This window comes from Scyliorhinus torazame, chromosome 3, assembly GCF_047496885.1.
Source record: "Scyliorhinus torazame isolate Kashiwa2021f chromosome 3, sScyTor2.1, whole genome shotgun sequence".
NCBI classification, from domain to species: domain Eukaryota; kingdom Metazoa; phylum Chordata; class Chondrichthyes; order Carcharhiniformes; family Scyliorhinidae; genus Scyliorhinus; species Scyliorhinus torazame.
This window is the reverse complement of record NC_092709.1, coordinates 189,756,759-189,779,061: the sequence shown is the minus strand read 5'-3', so window position 1 is coordinate 189,779,061 and position 22,303 is coordinate 189,756,759. Positions and strand designations below refer to the sequence as shown.

The 22,303-nt window shown below is 48.1% G+C and overlaps 1 protein-coding gene across 11 annotated transcripts in view; it reads right to left on the bottom strand.

The window, feature by feature from the left end:
• The window catches only part of LOC140408856 (LIM and calponin homology domains-containing protein 1-like), a 566,047-nt gene that overhangs the window by 318,684 nt on the left and 225,060 nt on the right, over nucleotides 1–22,303 (bottom strand). For all 11 annotated transcript variants that reach the window (XM_072496648.1, XM_072496651.1, XM_072496649.1 and 8 more), the window contains exon 2: nucleotides 16,752–16,822. In XM_072496648.1, coding sequence (XP_072352749.1) covers nucleotides 16,752–16,822 — 71 coding nt within the window. The remainder of the gene's footprint in view (nucleotides 1–16,751; nucleotides 16,823–22,303) is intronic.

Here is a 22,303-nt window from a genome sequence, read left to right as displayed (position 1 = left end):
TGTAGAATAAGAGAATGAGGCTTTTTGACCCATCGTGTCTGTGCTGGCTCTTTGACAGAGCAATCCAGTTAGTCCCACTTCCCTGCTTTTGCCCATTATCCTGCAAATTCCTGCCCCTGAAGAATTTAACCAGATCTCTTTTGAAAGTTATTACTGAATCATCTTTATTACCATTCAAGCTGTGCATTCCAGATCACCAAAACATGCTGGGTTTCTTTATTTAAAATCTGCTCATCTCCACCCTGGCCTTTTACCAATTACGTTAACCTTCTTCTCTGGTTATCAATGCTCCTGCCACTGGACAGTTTCTTATTTAATCTATCAAAATCCATCATAATTTTGAACACATCTATTAAATCTCTTGTTCAACTCTCTACTGTAAAGAAACAGTCCTCAGCTTCTAAATCTAAGAAATGAGATCAGGAGTAGGTCATTCGACCCCTTCAGCCTACCCTCCTATTCAATAAGATTACAACTGATCTGGTTGTGGCCTTAACTTCACATTCTTGCCTATCCCCCCATCCCTTGTCGATCAAAAATCTACCTCTCTCAGCCCCAAATGTATTCAATGACCCAGCCTCTACTGCTCTCTGGAGAACAAAATTCCAAAGTCTAATTACCCTCTGAGAGAAAAATACCTTCTCATCTCTGTCTTAAATGGCAGACCCCTTACTTTTAAACTTTGGCCCCGGGTTCTAGACTTCCGTACAAGGGAAACCATCCTGAGTATCTATCTGTCGGATCTGTTATGTACTCATATTTGTTCCTAGTTGGAACAAGAGCGGACTTGTGACCATGTAACACATTGATGATGTCATCGGCCATTTGCGCAAGCAGTCTATCCTAACAGGCTGTAAACAACTTTCCAATAAAGCTCTTGTTTGTTTCTACCTTTGTGGTCTGCAAACCTATCCTTTTTTTTTTAGAAACTGACGATGAGGAGGGCGGACCACGCTAGCAGACTCCCAAAGAAGTTTAAAAGAAACAGAAAAATCATCAATCTGTGTGCAGATATCCGAAAAGGATTAAGAAACTAAAAATTTTACTCCATCAAAGCTGGTGACGACGGGGTGCCAAATATCGGTAGCAACCATCGAAGGAACCAAAATTATTACGACACCAGACCAGACCCCAACAGTGGCTCGGATACTGGTCCGAAACCCAAATATTTTAGTTTATTTTGTAAGACTGGGCGGAAAGAATACTTCACTCCAGAAGTGATTGCACGGAGAAATAGGGATTTGGGATTTTTAAAACAAAACTTTATTATTAACACAGTATTAAAATCTTTAACCTCACACCTGAAAATATCTTATAATTACCCTTAAACAATACTACTCAGTACAGTAAATACTATAGCCTTAATTACTATCTCTATTCCCAATTAAACAACGAGAAAGGAAAAACATACAGCTCTCAATCCATCGTACATCCGAATGGCACAGAGTAATATTTGCTTTCCAGAGCAGATTTGGCTCCTGTTAGAACCCCTGCAGACTCTGATTGATGTCGTCACAGAAAGCTGTATCATCAGGTTTGTTTCAGCTTCTCCTTGTCCTCCGGCAAGTCTGCACTACCTTAAATACTATTCATTTTTAAAAAACTATCCTACTTTTAGAGCAAATGATCTTAGACCAAGGCAGGCCAGCAGCACGGTTCAATTCCCATACTGTCCTTGACTGGCCCTACTCTTACCCCAGTCATTCTTTTATCACTGACATATCTATAGAAAGCTTTAGGGTTATCCTTGATCCTACCTGCCAAAGACTTCTCATGTCCCCTCCTGGCTCTTCTTAGCTCTCTCTTTAGGTCCTTCCTAGCTAACTTGTAACTCTTGAGTGCCCTAACTGAACCTTCATGTCTCATCTTTACATAAGCCTCCTTCTTCCTCTTGACAAGTGTTTCGACTGCCTTAGTAAACCATGGTTCCCTTGCTCGACCACTTCCTTCCTGCCTGACAGGTACATACTTATCAAGGACACGCAGTAGCTGTTCCTTGAACAAGCTCCACATTTCCATTGTGCCCATCCCCTGCAGTTTTCCTCTCCATCTGATGCATCCTAAGTCTTGCCTCATTGCATCACAATTGCCTTTCCCCCAGATATAACTCTTGTCCTGCGGTATATACCTATGCCTTTCCATCACTAAAGTAAACGTAATCGAATTGTGGTCACTATCACCAAAGTGCTCACCTACCTCCAAATATAACACCTGTCCTGGTTCATTACCCAGTACCAAATCCAATACGGCCTCGCCTCTCGTTGGCCTATCTACATACTGTGTCAGGAAACCCTCCTGCACACATTGGACAAAAACGGACCCATCTAAAGTACTCGAACTATAGCATTTCCAGTCAATATTTGGAAAGTTAAAGTCCCCCATAACAACTACCCTGTTGCTTTCGCTCCTATCCAGAATCATCTTTGCAATCCTTTCCTCTACATCTCTGGAACTTTTCGGACGCCTATAGAAAACCCCTAACAGGGTGACCTCTCCTTTCCTGTTTCTAACCTCAGCCCATACTACCTCAGTAGACGAGTCCTCATCAAAAGTCCTTTCTGCCACCGTAATACTGTCCCTGACTAACAATGCCACCCCTCCCCCTCTTTTACACCTTCCCTGAGCTTACTGAAATATCTAAACCCCGGCACCTGCCACAGTGTAGCCCGTTGGACCTGGTTGGACACAGGGGAACGCGCTATGCTTACATATCTGCCTTCACCCCTGGCAGATAATGGATATTAGTATACAACCAGCAATGGTGGCCTTCCTCCTGGTCGCTGCAACCCTGGAGGATGCACTAAGGCTGTACGAGCTGGAGTTGCTCAAAGAGGAGGAAGCTGCAGCAGCAGAATGTGCCCCAGAGGAACAGGAGGCTCAGGATGGAGAGCTGGCTGTCCAACAGGCCGAGGAAAAGGAGGAGGTGGTGCAAAGGAGACGCCGCATGCAGCCCCGCGTGTACCGGCAGCGCCCGTCATTCAGGGACCTGCGGACCAGTCATGCCATCAAAGACTCCGGTTGAGCAGGGGAACAGGGCGACATATCTGCCAGATCATGACACCGTGGGGAATGGGGGAGGACACCTGCTCCCGATGGCTGTCAATACACACTTCACTCCCCACACACACCATCCCAGCCAACAAGATGGCAGCGACATATACACACTTCACCACCGTCAAGATGGCGGTCGCCCTGAACCTTTATTTGACAGGGTCCTTCCAGACACCATAAGGGATTTGTCCGGGATCTCACAGAGCTCAGTGCGCAGGTGCATCTGCGCTGCCACGGAGGCCTTATATGCCCAGTTGGTACAATACATCCATTTAAATGTGGACGGGCAGCAGGGCTCACCACCATCACTGAGATGCCCCAGGTCCAGGGGATGATTGACGGGATGCATGTCATCCTACGAGCACCTGCAGATGACAGGCCACTCTACACAAACTGAAAGGGGTTGCAGTCGATGAACGTGCAGCTGTTGTGTGACCATTAGCTGCGCATCATGCACGTCTGCGTCCGATGCCCAGGCAGTGTGCACGACGCCTTCATCCTGGCACACTCCACGATTCCTGCTTCTTCGAGGGGCACCCCGGTCTGGGGGGTTGGCTCCTGGGTGACGGGTTATCCGCTGCAGTTGTGGCTGATGACATCTATCTGGAGGCCGCAGATGGACGCGGGGACCCGCAGCACAAAGCCCATACATCAACCAGGAGTGCGATCGAGCAGTGCTTCGGCCTCCTGAAGATGGGGTTCAGGTGCCTGGGCCACTCTGGAGGGGCCCTCCAGTATGATGCTGAGAGGGTCACCCGCATAGTTGCGGCCTGCTGCATCCTCCGCAACATCGTAGAGGAGAGAGGCAATGTGCTGGAGGAGGAGAATGAAAGCCAGTCCTGGGATGATGGGCAGGACATTGGGCCTAGGCAGGCACGGGAAGCCGCACAACGTGTGCGCCAGGACCAACGTGAGCAGGACGCTCTGATTGCCTCCAGGTTCATCGATGGGCGGGGGGGGGGGGGGGGGGGCTGCCCGCTGCCCGCTGCCCACCAGATGCGCCAGGGACAGGAATGGGAGGGCGAAGTCTGAGGTGCTGCAGTGTTCCAGCAGGAGTCACCGGCACAGGTGCCCGATGTCCCCCGAGCTATTCCCTGAGGCTTCACCGCCATCTGCCATTGTCAGTCCTGGAGGTCCGCTGCCATCTCAACCAGGGTCTGCATTCTCGCGGCCATGGAGCACAGGGAGTGGACCGTCTTCGCTTGGGACTACGCCACATCATTCTGCGACTGTGCCACCACCTTCTGGGAGTCCCAGGCCGAGGTACTGGGTCGTCCGCCTCTCTTGCACGGCATCTAGCAGGGTCTCGACCTCAGCATCAGTGAAACGGAGTGCCGCTCTCCTCGCTGCCATCTTGTTGGCTGGGATGGTGTGTTTGGGGAGTGAAGTGTGTATATGTCGCGGCAGTTTGTTGGCCTCCTGAGTGTCAATCGCCAATCCGGTGAATCCGGCACCGTTTCTCACTGAAGTCGATTGTGTTCCACGTGGTGCCGGTGCTAGCCCCTCAGCAGTCACTGAATCGGTCAAGGTGTGGTGCAGTTTTGCTGTCGTAGAACTCCACAAATCCTGCTCTGGTGCCAACACTTAGGGCGGGATTAACCATTCCCCGCGCCAATTCCGTAATCGCCGATCAGGCAGAGAATCCCTTCTGATGCCGAAATTGGGGGCAGTGCCTGTTTTCACGCAGGTTTTGTATCCTCTGCCTCCTCCAAAATGATGTCTTTGCGTTGCGCGCCACTGGGACGGCGTTAGCGCGTCACCTGAAGGCCCTCCCCCGATGGGCCGAATTCCCGACCGCGCGGTTGACGTTGGTCTCAGCGGTCGGGAACCCAGCATGGCGGCTGCGGACTGTGGGCTTTTCACAGTAACTTCATTGCAATGTAAGTCTACTTGTGGCACTAATGAAGATTATTATTATTATTAGTCTCAGGAACAGAGAATTCCACCCATTAGAGTAGGAGGGTCCTGACAGGGTAGATGCTGAGAGGATCATAGAATTCTATAGTGCAGAAGATGTCTGCACTTACCCTTTTTAAAAAATAATAATATAATAATCTTTATTGTCACAAGTAGCCTTACATTGCAATGAAGTTACTGTGAAAAGCTCCTAGTCACCACATTCCGGCGCCTGTTCGGGTACACAGAGGGAGAATTCAAAATGTCCAAATTACCTAACAGCACGTCTTTCGGGACTAGTGGGAGGAAACCGGAGCACCCGGAGGAAACCCACGCAGACACGGGGAGAACATGCAGACTCCGCACAGACAGTGACCCAGCCGGGAAACTAACCTGGGACCCTGGTGCTGTGAAGTCACAGTGCAAACCACTGTGCTACCGTGCTGTACTATGGTGCACCTACCTAGACCCACGCCCCACCCTATCCCCAAAACCCAATAACCCCACCTAACCTGTTGGACACTAAGGGGTAATTTAGCATGGCCAATCCACCTAACCCGCATATCTTTGGACAATGAGAGGAAGCCCGAACACCCGGAGGAAACCCACGCAGACACAGGGGAGAAAGTGCAAACTCCACACAGACAGTCATCCAAGGCCGGAATTCAACCCAGATCCCTGGTGCAGTGAGACAGCAGTGCTAACCACTGTGCCACCGTGCCGCCCCAACATTTCATCTCATGGGTAATCGAGAACTGGTGGCATGTATTAAAAAACTGAAATCATCTATTGAAGATAGAGATGAGGAGGAATTTATTCTCTCAGAGCGTCATTTGTGTGTGGAATTCTCTTCCCTAGCAAGCTGTGGAGGCTGCATTACTGAATATAATCGAGGCTGAGTTGGACAGATTTTGATCTACAAGGGTGTCAAGGGCAATGGGGCAGGCATGAGAGTGGAGTTAAGACCACAATCAGAAATGCCATGATCTTATTGGCAGAGAAGGCTCAAGCGGTTGAATTGCCTACTCTGCCTCCTATTTCTTCTGTTCTTATGTTAATGTTATCTCTCAAAATGTGCAGATTATCCTGATGTAACCCTTAGAGGGATGCATTATGAATTCTGCTCCAAAATTGTGTTACTGATAAGTGTCTGTAGATATGTAACTTAATTTGTCGGTCCTCTTCTTAATTAATCCTTCAGTGAATTGGTGCTTAAAGTTAGAAAATCTCAGCAATAAAAATTAATCACTTCTTCACTTTGACACTCAGGGGCTTAATTTCCTCAGTGTGCTAATTTTAGCACACTAGTTAATATAAATCCCTTATTTTAAACTGGAACCATTAACTTATTTAAAATAATGACTGTGGTAAAATGCCATGGAGAAATTGGGGCAATAATCAACTGGTGCAGTGAGTTCATTTGAGACCTCAAGGGGTGATCACCCCGGCCGAGTTGCCCCAGGCTCAGATTGGGGTCGATGATCAGGGTTAAAAGCCACGGCCAATGGTGTTTCCTTTAAGCACACACGAGGAAGCCAACAGGAAATCACCTTGTGTATTCCTTTCCCTAGTCATATTGCTCATTGAAGTTGAAAATGGCAATCTCTTCCAAGCAACTGATGGGGGAAGTGCAAGGTTGTGAGGCATGGAGGATGAGCAATCCTTAGAGAAATCATTACGACAAATAGTCAACATGCTAAAAATAACATGCAAAGTAAATTACACCCTCGAGTGGCCACATCGAGAAACCCACATTGGGTAGAACTATATGCAGAGCAAAGCTCCTTGTGTACTATCATCAAAAATTTAGCAACTTTAAAGGAGCATCATATATTGTACTGGTCCAGCATTTCATTTTCCAGTTCCTTAAGGCATTTCTGAATGAAGACATCAATTTAATGCCAAAATATGGATGGATTTAGCCTGTGGATCTGTTCCCATTACTGACTGAGACTTACCCAAACTAATTTCAATTTCTAGGCCTTTGAACTGTTAGTCATTTATACTGGAAACCCCAGCATCAAAGGCCAAAGAACACTCACCTCAAGATGGATATACTAGTTTGATTGATTCCCCAATGGGGCAGAGGCTTCAAACCAAACAGACTGAAAGTGCATGAATAAAATGAGAGAGGAGAATTTTGTTGAACCAATCAGTATTGTTCATCGCTGAATAAAGCACACTTTGAGTTAGTAAAACTTAAAACCCCTTCCAGGTTCACTTCATTGATGAAGAAGATCAAATATATTGTAATTAATCCTATCTTCTCTGACAACCAAAGACAACACTACAAACAATGTTTTAACTTTGAAGAGTAGTGACTATTTTGAAATCTGAAAGAATTTACACTTCGGTTGAGGATGTCCCTGCACACAATAATAATCATGCATTTTCAGTTGAAAGCAATGAAAGGTGGTAAGAGGAATACAAGAATGAATCCCTAGGAACGGCGAACTGTGATGAATGTAAAAAAAAAAAAAATTTTATATTTTTTGCAGTAATGTTATTAAAAGCTAAAAGCAAGATGGCGCTGGACCTCTTCCTACATCTTTTATAACCATTCTAACCTTTTAAACCTGAATTTTAACACTAATATAATCTTTAACCATGTTCTTTTACATTTACTTACAGGCCTGGAGATCCTCCGACTTCCGTGGACCGACTCACATGACCCGGCACGACCCCACCCAGCAGGAAACGACCAGCAACCCGACCCCGACCTGGACGCGGAAGAGGCCAACAAGGAGGCCCAACCCCAACCTCGCCTGGAACTCGACCCGGCTCCTGAAGCACACGACCGGCTCCCAAAGCTGGCTCCCAAACCCGCCACCCAGCCATGCGACATGATCCGACCCGGAGAGGCCCGTCCAGTGTCCTGACCCACCTGAAGAATGAAAAGAAGAGGATCGACATGGAGGCCCGACCAGGCCACCTCCATGGCCCAATCTCAGGTGCAGCCGACCCGACCATCGGCGCTCGATCCGATCATGTGACCAGGCCCGACGCAGGAAGACCCTGCCAGCAACCCACACAAGGCCTAAACACCCCCAAAATACCAAAGACCCCACGCCAGGACCTGAAGACGGCAAAAGAACAAAGAAAGTACAGGACAGGAACAGGCCCTTCGGCCATCCAAGCCTGCGCCGACCATGCTGCCTGTCTAAACTACAATCTTCTACACTTCCGGGATCCATATCCCTTTATTCCCATCCTATTCATGTATTTGTCAAGTCGCTCCTTAAACGTCACCATCGTCCCTGCTTCCACAACCCCCTCCGGCAGCGAGTTCCAGGCACCCGCTACCCTCTGTGTAAAAAAAACTTGCCTTGACTTCCGGTTGCGGCTATGCGGAGCTAAGCCGCATGATTCGGCAGCTCCCGCTATCACGGACTTCCGGGCTCGTTAGAGGAGCCCCAACGGAATTTTTTTCGAAGACAACCCGTGGGGAAGGGAAGAGAGAAGTCCCCCTTCAACTTTTATGGACTGGAGCAGAAGTGAAACGGCCAAATAAGCGGCATTGGAGCAGCGGGAGAAGCGAGGGAAAAAAAACAAAATGGCGGGGGCCGGGGACAAAGCGGAGTGCGGGCCGGAGCTGCAGGAGTTCATCAAGCGCTGCTTCGAGGAGCTGCACAAGGAGATGCTGGTGCCTATGCTGTCGGCAATTGAAGGACTAGGTATAACCCAGAAGGCCCACGAGGTAAAGATCCAGGAGGTACAGAAAAGAGTCAGTGAGAATGAGGACGAGATCTTGGGCCTGGCGGTGAGAGTGGAGGCGCTACACAAGAGGTGGGCGGGAAGACTCGAAGACCTGGATATCAGGTCGAGGAGAAAGAACCTGCGGATCCTGGGTCTCCCTGAAGGAGTGGAGGGGGCCGATGCCGTGTCATACGCGAGCACGATGCTCGGGGCGATGATGGGTGCGGAGGCCCCTTTGAGGTCGCTGGAGCTGGACGGGGCACACCAGGTGCTGGCGAGGAGGTCCAAGGCAAATGAGCCGCCAAGGGCGATGGTGGTGAGATTTCACCGGTTCACGGACAGAGAGAGGGTCCTGAAATGGGCCAAGAAGGAGCGGAGCAGTAAGTGGGACAATGCAGAGATCCGAATATACCCGGACTGGTGTACGGAGGTTGCAAAGCGGAGAGCGGCTTTGAACCGGGCCAAAGCGGTGTTGCACTGGAAAGGAGTGAGAGTTGGAATGCTGCAGCCAGCGCGACTGTGGGTCACATACAAGGACCAACACTATTATTTCGAAACGCCTGAAGAGGCGTGGACCTTCATATAAACCGAAAAGTTGGACTCAAACTGAGGGTTTGTGAGAGTGAGGGGGATGTTTGAGGATTGATGTGTGATGGCTGTTGCATATAGGGGGTCAATCACGCGCAGGAAATGTTACATGGGCTGGGGGAGAGAGACAAGGCCGCGACAGGAGCTGCGCCAGAGGGGGCGGGGTAGGCTTTGGAAAGCGCGGGTTTTTTTCCCGCGCGAGGGAAGAAAGGTGGGAAGGGGAATGGAGGAACGCATACTGATTGGGACACTCACACACGGGGAGGTCAATGGGATGGCGGGGGTCTAGAGTCCCAGACTAACAACACAAACTCTCGTCGGCAAGCCTTAAACAACTTAACAGGCTACAATGCAAAGCCGAGTAGAATCTCTGGCAACAGAGCACCCCACCTGATGAACTCAATGCATTCGATGCTCGTTTTGAACAGGAAGCCAACAAACCGTTGACAACTGTCCCAACTGCCTCGAACACACCCATACCTACCGCCACAGCCTCAGAACTTAGATTGGCCTTCTCAAAAGTGAACCCACACAAAGCGACGGCTCCTGACGGAGTCTCCGGTTGTGCACTCAGTTCCTGTATGGACCAACTGGCGGTTGTTTTTACGGATATCTTCAACCTCTCTCTTCTCATTCCGAGGTTCGCACCTACTTCAAGAAGAATGCCATCAAAGAAGAACCAGGCAACATGCCGAAACGACGACCAACTGATGTCCCTAGCATCTATGATCATGAAGTGCTTCGAGAGGTTAGTCATGAGACACATCAACTCCACCCTTCCAGATTGCCTTGATCCACTGCAATTTGCCTACCATCACAATCAGTCCGCAGCAGATGCTATCTCCCTGTCCCTATACTCATCGCTGGAGCATCTCGACAACAAGGACTCCTACGTCAGACTCCTGTTCATTGACTACAGCTCCGCCTTCAACATCATAATTCCAACCAAGCTCATATCCAAACTCCAAAACCTAGGACTCGGCTCCTCCCTCTGCAACTGGATCCTTGACTTCCTGACCCATAGACCACAATCAGTCAGGATAAACAACAACACCTCCTCCATGATAATCCTCAATACCAGGCCCCGCAAAGCTGTGCACTTAGCCCCCAACTATACTCCTTATACACACACGGCTGTGTGGCAAAATTCGGCTCCAACTCCATCTACAAGTTCACTGACATGACCATAGTGGATTGGATCTCAAACAACGATGAGTCAGAATACAGAAGGGAGATAGAGAACCTAGTGGCGTGATGTAACGACAACAATCTCTCCCTTAATGTCAGCAAAACTAAGGAGCTGGTCATCGACTTCAGGAAGCAAAGTGTCCTCCACGCCCCTGTCTGCATCAATGGTGCCATGGTGGACGTGGTTGACAGCGTCAAATTGTTGGGTGTACACATCACCAACAATCTGTCTTCGTCCACCCACATCGACATTACGACCAAGAAAGCACAACTTTCTATGCTTTCTCAAGAAATTAAGGGAATTCGGCATGTCCTCAATGACTCTTACCAATTTTTACAGATACACCATAGAAAGCATCCTGGGCTGGAATATCCTCCCCCCCACGCCACTTTTTAGCCTCGACCCGGCGGCGGGATTCTCCATTATGCTGGCCAGTCAATGGGTTTCCAATTGTGGGGCAGCCCCACGTCGTCAGGAAACCCCCGGGATCTGGCAAAACGGAGAATCACACCAGTGGAGAATCCCGCCCCCTATGTGGCTCCATAACAGCCTGGTATGGAAACTACTCAGCCCAAGACTGTAAAAAACTACAGAGTCATGAACACAGCCCAGTCCATCACGCAAACCTGCCTCCCATCCATTGACTCTGACGACACTTCCCGCTGCCTTGAGAAAGCGGGCAATGTAATCAAAGACCCCTCCCACCCGGGTTATTCTCTCTTCCAATTTCTTCCATTGGGCAGAAGATAAAAAAGGTTTGAGAACACGCACCAACAGATTCAAATACAACTTCTTCTCCGCTGTTACCAGACTCCTGAATGGCCCTCTTATGGACTGAACTGATCTTTCTGCGCATCTTCTTGACAGCTGTAGCACTATATTTTTTATGCTTTAACCAATGTCCATGTCAATGTATTTACATCGTACATCTATCATAGGTCCTATGTTTTTCATGTATGGAACGATCTGCCTGGACTGTCTAAAGAACAATACTTTTCACTGTACCTTGGTACACGTGACAATAAATCTAAATCTAAAACCTAGGTTAAGATGCATACAGACAGTAAGACAGTTAGAGCTCTGATTAGGGGGTTGTAGAAATGAGGTAATCATTGATTTTGCAGGTGAATTGTTCTCCTAATAGATTTGAGAACCATTTACTTGTTTGCAGCTAGCTAGCTAATGGAATATTGTTTATGTTTAAAGGAATAATGGGGTGCAGATAATTTATGAGGGGTATTGTGTTTGGCCCTGGCTAAACAAGTCAAGGGACATATTGTGGGAGGAGACTGAAGAATGCCTTATGCTTTGGGTAAAGATTATGTAATTAAGAGAAGAGCCAGGTCTGTCTGAATAAGTTAGTTCTTCCTAGGATTTTAATCTGAACCGGAATGTTTCTGTTTTGGTCCTTTAAGGTTCTCTCTCCAAAGATACTGTACAGAGAAAAGCAAGTAAAAAACCTGGTTGTTAATTTTATTTATGAGTAGTATTTTAAGGGGTATCACGGTGGTACAGTGCTTAGCACTGCTGTCTCACAACTCCGAGAACTCAGGTTCGATCCCGGCTCCAGGCCACCGTCCATGTGGAGTTTGCACATTCTCCCCATTTCTGCGTGGGTCTCACCCCCACAACCCAAAGATGTGTAGGGTAGGTGGATTGGCCACGCTAAATTGCCCCTTAATTGGAAAAAAAAATAATTGGGTACTTTAAATTTAAAAAAAATGAGTAGTGTGTTAATCATACTGGTTTGCTTAATTAGAATATAGTGGCAGGTTTAAGGTTTAAGTTAAGATTTTTTCTTTTACTTAAGAACTGTTGTGACGGATCACTGTACAGCGGTTCCTTTGTTGCTGATATGGTGAATTCTGCGTTTAAATTGCAGTTGTGTGGTCGGCACGGTAGCACAGTGGTTAGCACTGTTGCTTCACAGAGCCAGGGTCCCAGGTTCGATTCCCAGCTTGGGTCACTGTCTGTGCGGCGTCTGCACGTTCTCCCATGTCTGCGTGGGTTTCCTCTGGGTGCTCTGGTTTTGTCCCACAAAAGACGTGATGTTAGGTAAATTGGACATTCTGAATTTTCCTCTGTGTACCCGAACAAGCGCTGGAGTGGGACGACTAGGGGATTTTCACAGTACCTTAATTGCAGCGTTAATATAAGCCTACTTGTGACAATAATAAAGATTATTATTATTGTTTTCACATGAAGATGCCTATTGGTCAGTGTTATCACTCCTATGGTGCAGTAACATTTCCTCACAGTTTTACAAATTGCAAATAGTTGGGTTCTCGTCCAGGATCCTAACAGAACCAACAAGTCTCACGCCATGTTGTTTACATGAACTTCAGTAAAGCCTTTGACAAGGTGCCTCATGGCAGACTGGTACAAAAGGTGAAGTCACACGGGATCAGAGGTGAGGTGGTAAGATAGATACAGAATTGGCTCGGTCACAGAAGGCAAAGGGTAGCAGTAAATGGGTGTTTTTCTGAATGGAAGGTTGTGACTAGTGGTGTTCCACAGGGATCTGTGCTGGGGCCTCTGTTGTTTGTAGTGTACATAAATGATTTGGAGGAAGATGTAGCTGGTCTGATTAGTAAGTTCGCGGATGACACCAAGGTTGGTGGAGTGGCAGATAGTGCTGAGGATTGTCAGAGGATACAGCAGAATATAGATAGGTTGGACACTTGGGCAGAGAAATTGCAAATGGAGTTTAATCAGGACAAATGTGACGTAATACATTTTGGTAGGTCAAACATAGAAGGGAAATATACCGTAAATGGCAAAACTCTTAGGAATATAGAAAGTCAGAGAGATCTGGAAGTGCAGGTCCACAGATCCACAGATCTTTGAAGGTGACAACACAATTGGACAAGGTAGTCAAGAAAGCATACGGTGAACTGTGCCGTCGGGTACTTGACCAATCGGAGGTGGAGAATCGTGGAGGCCCCGCTAATGGCATGCAAACGGTGTCTACTGTATGTGCATTCCGGAACACATTGACACCACTGTCGAGGTGATGGAGAATCACGGTTTGGCGTCAAGCCAGCGGCTGCCGTGATTTTGGTGTTGGAACCAATTCTCCGCCCAGTCGCCTTTCCCAATTTCGGCGACAGCCAACGGAGAATTTCGCCCAAGATGTATTCATGAACTGACAAACAGGAAAACACTTTAGAATTTAAGGTTTAGATGGTGCGTTGCAGATATTTACTTCGACATAACAATGAATGGAATCTGACTTCTACAAAAAGACAATGGTTAAAAACACAGATTAGGTAAAATTTTCGACAGATACACAGATATTCTTTGTAATTGATGTTAAAAACTTCATTTTGTTACCACCAGACCTGTCATTTCCTGTCAGTGAGTGCTGTCTGATTCTACCTGTGTCTGCATCACATGGTATTTTAGGACATGTGCCAAATCTGACTGAAGACTCCAAGCTGAGTTCTTGAATTGGATTCAGAAGTGCTTGTTCCTTTAATGAGATGGCTGCAGATGTGTGGGCGATGAGTCTGGTTTACATAATTTCATCCCATTAGAGACACGACCCCTGACCTCACCTCGCATTCCCTCCCCGTTTGAACTTCGGCCCTTTGTTGCGGTGACTGCTTGAGTCCCACAGCACAGTGCTGTCCAGAGAGACACTGGTGTGTAGCACCGGGGGTGGGGGGGGGGGGGGGGGCACTATGGCAGAAAGGCTTTGTTGTACTCACCCTGAAGTCTCTTGTAAACTAAGGACTGCCTAGTGGACGCCACTCTTTAGCAATCGGGTTTTAGATCGACATAAATTCCAGCTGGCACTACCAGAGACACTGAAGTGGGCACTGCCAAATTGGTTCTGGTGGGAAGGGTAACCCTCATTCACTGTGGGGGTGGGGTTCCCCTTATATGTGGTGGGGAGAGAGTGGAGATAGCTCCAATAACAATGTGGGGGGAGGGGAGAGGGAGGGTACTGATGACAGCGCAGGCTGGGGGTGAGTGGGATGGTGTCCCCCCACAATGCCCCTGTGGTGGGGGTTGGGGGGGGTGAGTCACCCCAAAGCTTGTGGGGGTGATCCTCCATGTCTGTGGGAGGGTTGGGGGAAGTTATTTTAAACACAGATCGGGGTGACCGAAAAAGATGGAATCCCGGTCTCTGTGGAGCAGGCCTTGCCTGCTCTTTCAGGCCCACCCCACCAGATGGAGCAGACCACGCTCCCTGATTCTCTCTGCACTGAGTGCCAGAAAGAAAATCTGGTCCGAAAACTCGGCTGTGTTTCTGGAGAGAAACACACCGGTTTTCAGTCACACCCTGACACTTTACCATTTTTTTCATAAAGTTACACCCTAGGTTTTTCTCATGCGTCTTTTAGGTGATGCAAACCAAGGTTTATAAAGCGAACTTGATCTTAGGGGTTCTTGTCATTCCACTAACTTGTTTTACCTGTTCAGGTGCTACACAACAGTGCCCCTGTCGCACTGCCAGAATTTTCATTGGAGCAGTGATGGTCACCTGCTGCTAGCAGATGTGTTGCTAGGCAACTGTGTGCCTGTTATATTTAGTGATCTTCAACTCAGTTAACCAGGTCGCAGATATGGCAAGGACAGAGAAATTGGTAAAAGTGCTGCCCTGACCATCTTTCAATGGAAGGAGGATGTCATGATATGCAGACATGCAGATAATGATATACAGACAGGCACAGACAGGCAGCTATTGAACACAGAGAACAGGACATGACCAATGAGCAGGCAGGACACTCAGGGGTGGTATCTCACTATAAAAGGCACGAGGCACTCACATTCCGGCTCGTTCCACTGATGAACATCTACAAAGTAGTCAGGGTGTATTTACAGTATCACATCTCCAGCACGTGGCTAAGAGCTAGTCTGGTTCAGTCAGACAGAGTAACCACACTTAGGTTAGCAGAGAGTCAAACTCATAGAGAACTGTGCTAACTGTGCTACTGGTTCAATAAATCAGAGTGAACTAACTTCAAGGTCTGGAGTATCTTTTGGTTAAAGCTGCATCCAGTTGCAGCCTGTTATCCCAGAGTACATAACACGACAGAGGAGAATTCAGGCTAAATTCTTTATAAAATAAGCATCATATGATTGCAAAAGTTTGTCAACAACATTCTCTTAGCCTGCTGTAGAAATGCATAATACAGGTTTTTGCAATTTTTGCATTGATTGGCCCTATGTACACAAGACGACACAGCATTTAATCTGCTACATATTAGTTTGTCCTTTGTTAATAACTAATTTTTTAAGTGCAGTCGATTCATCATCAGGTTAACAGAATCTGTTGAAAAATTCTGCAAATATACCTCATAAACTATTGGTGCACAAGCTGTGCTCACATCGTGCAAATAAGCAACTTGATTGGCTCATGGTCAAGCCTGTTTGTGGCAAATATTCTGTGGCTTAATCATGTACACACGTCAAATGTCAGGAAATTGCAGGATTAGTAAATAATGTGAGTTATTAGAATAATTACTTTTTCATGCATGTTGACCAGACTCGAAACATCCTTGCCTTACCGACCCTATAAATATGGTCAACAATGCTCCGATTGGTGCAGCAGTATCAGCAATTGTTAGTGTCAACACAAGTGGAGTTAGGATTAAGATGCAATTACATAGAAAGGCTCCTCACCAGGCACCGAATCACTGCAGCTGTTCTTTTGTAAACACTACCACTTTTAAGAAGATAGCTTTCTGCCACAATACAGGCGGGGGGCATGACCATATGGCTTCTCTCAATCCCGATTGTATATTTGTTCCAGATAGTGGAACACAGTAATATCCAGGCTGTAAATTCCTTTTCTGACAGATATTTTACACAAGGTGACTTCTGCTTGGAGACACCATTATTACATTATTTATTAAAGGTCAACTAACAGTCACTGCACCCTTTGGCTAGAACCTTATTTAGCACAAAAGAAAGTGCATCATTCTTGTCAGTAACTGACCTCACCAAGCCTACCTTTCTATTCAATCAGAAATGGGTTCTAATTATTTCAAATTCAGCACTGCAAGTCATAAATAACTATGTTCAGTTCATACAGTAAAAACTTATTATGCAAAATTCAGACAGGATGCAAAAGCTGTGAATGCAAGAGCTCTAACTGCACTTAAAGAAGCAGCCAACAGCTAAATCAATCGAAAGAGAAAATGCTGGAAAATCTCAGCAAGTCTGGCAGCATCTGTAGGGAGAGAAAAGAGCAAACGTTTCGTGTTCGATGTTTCTTTGTCAAAGCTAAATCAATCCCAGCGCCCAAGGCGAATGGTATTTCTCACTTTATCTGGTTGGCTTGTTTTACAAATTTATTGGAAAAGAAGCATTGATTACTTACTCGCAAAGTAAGATTCCATTTTCCAAACCCGTTCGAAAGTCCTTATCACCAAAACTTCTGCCTGTTACTTGCTGCAAAAGAAAAGAAATGTTTTAGTAGGAATTATGGAGAAGAAATGCAATGTTATAGAATCCCTACAGTGCAGAAGGAGGTAATTCGGCCCACTGAGTCTGTACTGGCCCTTCGAAAAGGGAACCCGACCGAGGCCCACGCCCCCACCCTACCTCCGCAACCCTGCAATCCCACCTAACATACTAAGGGAGAATTTAGCATGGCCAATCTGCCTAACCTGCACACCATTGGACTGTGGGAAGAATCCGGAGAATCCGGAGGAAATCCATGCAAACACAAAGAGAAAGTGCAAACTCCACACAGTCAGCCGAGGCTGGAATTCAACCCGGGTCCCTGGTGCTGAAAGGCAACAGTGCTAGTTAATAACAAGTGAATTACAACAACATGTAGGAGCATATACATTATCAGCCCTGGAATAGTCTGTCCATTTCTCAATACATGTAAAATAAATTCAAATGGCAACCTGTAATTGACAAAGACCTTGAGCTGGATTCTCCGCACCCCGATGCCAAAATCGCGGCCTGCGGCGGGGAGGAAGATCCATTACTGCGCACAGAATCGGGACCGGCGGCAATTCCCCGAGTCTCCAGGCCCCGGAAAGCAGTGTACTCTCTGAGTACTCTCACGCCGTGTATCCCCTACCTGCGGCCATTGCTGAAGGCCCGCTCCACCATTCACCGGCCCCGAACGGCCGAATTCCCGATGACGTGGACCTAACATGGTCCTGCCCGTCGGGATACTAGCGTGGCAGCTGCGGGCTCAGTCCGTGTCTGCCATGGTCAGGAGCGGACCGATCGGAGGGCAGGGGGAGCCTTATACGGCAACGGGCTAATTTTGAGCGGGCGGTCCGTGACGGGCCTGCGGCCGATTGGGGGCACTATTTGGAAGGTCGTGCTCCGTGGTCTGAGTCCGCCATGGAACACGGCGCGTCCGCTGTAGGCCCGTGCGGGGGCCAGTATCAAGTTTTTCTGTCGTGAAAGGCCACAGTTTTTACGACAGCATGGGGGCATATTCCCCAAAACAGAAAATTCAGCCCCTTATTTCCTAAAACAAAGTTATGCTTCGAATATTAAAAGGTGCAGATTACAGGACAGGGGCGGAATTCTCTGCAATCGGCGCGATGTCCACCGACCGGCGCCAAAAATGGCGCGAATCAGTCCGGCATTGCGCCGTCCCAAAGGTGCGGAATTCTCCGCATCTTGGGGGGCCGAGCCCTCACCTTGAGGGGCTAGGCCCGCGCCGGACTCATTTCCGCCCCGCCAGCTGGCGGGAAAGGCCTTTGGTGCCCTGCCAGCTGGCGCGGAAATGACTTTGCCATGCGGCGCATGCGCGGGATAGTCAGCGGCCGCTCACGGCATCCCCGCGCATGCGCATTGGAGGGGGTCTCTCCCGCCTCCGCCATAGTGGAGACCATGGCGAAGGCAGAAGGAAAAGAGTGCCCCCACGGCACAGGCCCGCCCGCGGATCGGTGGGCCCCGATCGCGGGCCAGGCCACCGTGGTGGCACCCCCCAGGGCCAGATCGCCCCGCGCCCCCCCCCAGGACCCCGGAGCCCGCCCGCACCGCCTTGTCCTGCCGGTAAGAGAGGTGGTTTGATTCTCGCCGGCGGGTCAGGCATTCCAGCAGCGGGACTTCGGCCCATCGCGGGCCGGAGAATCGCCGGGGGAGGCCCGCCAACCGGCGCGGCGCGATTCCCACCCCCGCCGAATATCTGGTGCCGGAGAATTCGGCAACCGGGGGGGGGGCGGGATTCACGCCAGCCCCCGGCGATTCTCCGACCCGGCGGGGGGTCGGAGAATCCCGCCAGGTGTGTCACTTCTCGAATAATAATGATTCCTTCTCGCCAGTGCAATTTTGCACCCAACACATTGTTAGGAGAAACGTGAGAAAGGTCTGCAAATTGTCGGCGTTTTCATTTCTAACCAAATGTGACATTGGCCAGGATTCTCCGACCCGGTGCCGGGATGGAGAATCCCTGGGGGAAGGCAAGAATCGCGCCATGCCGTCGGCATCCCCATTCTCTGGCACCGATTCTCAGGCGCCCGCGGGTTCCCGCCACGCAGGTCGGGGAGCTCTAACTGCGCCTCCCCCCCCCCGCGGCGATTCTCCGGGCCCCGATGGGCCGAGTGGCCGATGAGTTTGGCCGAGTCCCGCCGCCGTGGGTTACTCAGGTCCCACACGGCGGGACCTGGAAGGTGAGTCTGCGGGGGCTATCCTGGAGGAAGGGGCGGGGGGATCCGACCCCGGGGAGGCCCCTCACTGTGGCCTGGCCCGCGATGGGGGCCTATTTTACTCCATGCCCCGTAGGGCTCCGTCATATTGCCGGGGGCCGGCGCGGAGAAGGGAACCCCCACGCATGCACGGAAATACGCCGCCCGTTCCGCGCATGAGCGAACCCGCGCGGGCCGTTCCGCGCCAGCTGGAGCTGTGGGGACCACTCCGGCGCCAACCTAGCTCCCGAGCATTCCACATTATTGGGGACCGTTGACGCCGGAATGGTTGGCGCCGTTTTTCATGCCGGCATGGGGACATAGCCCCATTATTGGAGAATCCCGCCCACTGTGTTTGATCTTGGATGCTTAAGAAACACAAACTTGAAAATTTATGAAACACGTGAATTACTGGTTCAGCTTTTACTTGTTTTCATTTGAAATCGTTCATACATTTTTAAATTCTACCTTTACCCCTTTGAGGCTAGTTTAGCACAGGGCTAAAGAGCTGGCTTCTAAAACAGACCAAGGCAGGCCAGCAGCACGGTTCAATTCCCGTACCAGCCTCCCCGAACAGGCGCTGGAATGTGGCGACTAGGGGCTTTTCACAGTAACTTCATTTGAAGCCTACTTGTGACAATAAGCGATTTTCATTTCATTTCATTTCATTTCTTGACTCACACAAGCCATCTCTTTTAAAAACTTTCCCTCATTAAGGAATACTAGTGTTGGAAAAGTGAAACTTCCTCCTGATAGTCATCTGCCGTTAGCATCAAATACTCCCAAGTCAGTTACTGCACAACTGGATTCAAAATAAAGCTACCCTTCCTCTGTTCTAACACCAACCATAGAAAGCACTCCCGACTTCAGCAGTTCAGCCATTTTGTCCCCACAGAACAGTCATTCTACCTCCTCTCCAAGCTAGAGTTGCCAATTAGGATCATGGTTGAGATTTTCCAAACTAATGACCTTACAGCCACTATTTAAAGGAGTATTTCATCCCATCCATCTGGGCTGGATTCGAACCCAGTGTAGTGATCTCTGTAGGTGCATGCACACAAGTGGTTATTGGGTAAATAGCAGCACCACATGATCACTAGAGGGCTGGACCAACAGGGGCATAAAAAGCAGCCACACGGGGTCTCTCGCAGGTGCACTGTGAACATGGTAACATCAGAATCATATAGATAGTGGAGTTACGTTTAGTTATTATTGTTAAATCTTGTTAACCAATTCCTAGTTTCCATGTTAAGGTAAAGAACTCACGCATTAATAGTTATAGTTACTCAATAAATCATTGTTGTTACTGGACGAGTTCGAGTCTTCTTCAACAAGATTCAGAGGACCTCACCATCAAGGATTGAGTAACACGTGTTATCGACCACGCAGGTAACACAACACCCAGTTCTCCCACAAACGTCACTCCTTGGCTTAAAAGAGCGATGGCTAACAGTGACATAATGAGACCAGTTACCAGGGAGTACATGATTGCAGCACAGGATCTTCAATTGCTCCCAGAATAGGTCTGCCTTAACATAGAAAATCATCATCCATATTGAAGACTTTGGAAGCTTGGAATATGAGTTATTCTGGGATAATTCTAAACATCAAATCATTTGCAGCAGTCTACCAGATTCACACATCAGAACTGCTTCAAAGGAGAAATAACATTTTTAAAATGGTTTATGTAGTCTGCTTAAAATTATGTTTCATATGAACTACTGAAACATTCAAGCAATTTAAAAATATAACAGCAAGTCACAACTGTGTCAACATGGACTTTAGTATTGTTATTTTAAAAGATTCCAACATTTAATTGTACAAAACTATCTCTGAATAATAAAACAGTAGCAAAAGAAAATGCAGCAATGCTCTTATCTACACACAAAAAAACTGGGTCAGTATGAAAGATTAGGTCCACGGTGTTTTCAGAGGAAACTGAGACTCAGTTGGCTACTGAACATGGCTTAGAATAACTGGGTCATTGTCGTTCCAAAAGGAAAAAGGTGCTTTATCATTTTTCCCAATACCTCCTAAGAACAAAGAACAAAGAAAAATTACAGCACAGGAACAGGCCCTTCGGCCCTCCAAGCCTGCGCCGATCTAGATCCTCTATCTAAAACTGTCTCCTATTTTCTAAGGATCTGTATCCCTCTGCTCCCTGCCCATTCATGTATCTATCTAGATAACTCTTAAATGACGCTATCGTGCCCGCCTCTACCACCTCCGCCGGCAATGCGTTCGAGGCACCCACCACCCTCTGCGTAAAGAACTTTCCACGCATATCTCCCTTAAACTTTTCCCCTCTCACCTTGAACTCGTGACCCCTAGTAATTGAGTGCCCCACTCTGGGGGAAAAGCTTCTTGCTATCCACCCTGTCTATACCTCTCATGATTTTGTAGACCTCAATGAGGTCCCCCCTCAACCTCCGTCTTTCTAATAAAAATAATCCTAATCTACTCAACCTCTCTTCATAGCTAGCGCCCTCCATACCAGGCAACATCCTGGTGAACCTCCTCTGCACCTTCTCCAAAGCATCCACATCCTTTTGGTAATGTGGCGACCAGAATTGTACGCAGTATTCCAAATGTGGCCGAACCAAAGTCTTATACAACTGTAACATGACCTGCCAACTCTTGTACGCAATACCCCTTCCAATGAAGGAAAGCATGCTGTATGCATTCTTGACCACTCTATCAACCTGCGCAGCCACCTTCAGGGTACAATGGACCTGAACACCCAGATCACTCTGTACATCAATTTTCCCCAGGGCTTTTTCATTTACCGTATAGTTCGCTCTTGAATTGGATCTTCCAAAATGCACCACCTCGCATTTGCCCGGATTGAACTCCATCTGACATTTCTCCGCCCAACTCTCCAATCTATCTATATTCTGCTGTATTCTCTGACAGTCCCCTTCACTTTCACTATCTGCTACTCCACCAATCTTAGTGTCATCTGCAAACTTGCTAATCAGACCACCTATACCTTCCTCCAGATCATTTATGTATATCACAAACAACAGTGGTCCCAGCATGGATCCCTGTGGAACACCACTGGTCACAGTTCTCCATTTTGAGAAACTCCCTTCCACTACTACTCTCTGTCTCCTGTTGCACAGCCAGTTCTTTATCCATCTAGCTAGTACACCATGGACCCCATGAGACTTCACTTTCTCCATCAGCCTATCATGGGGAACCTTATCAAATGCCTTACTGAAGTCCATGGATATGACATCTACAGCCCTTCCCTCATCAATCAACTTTGTCA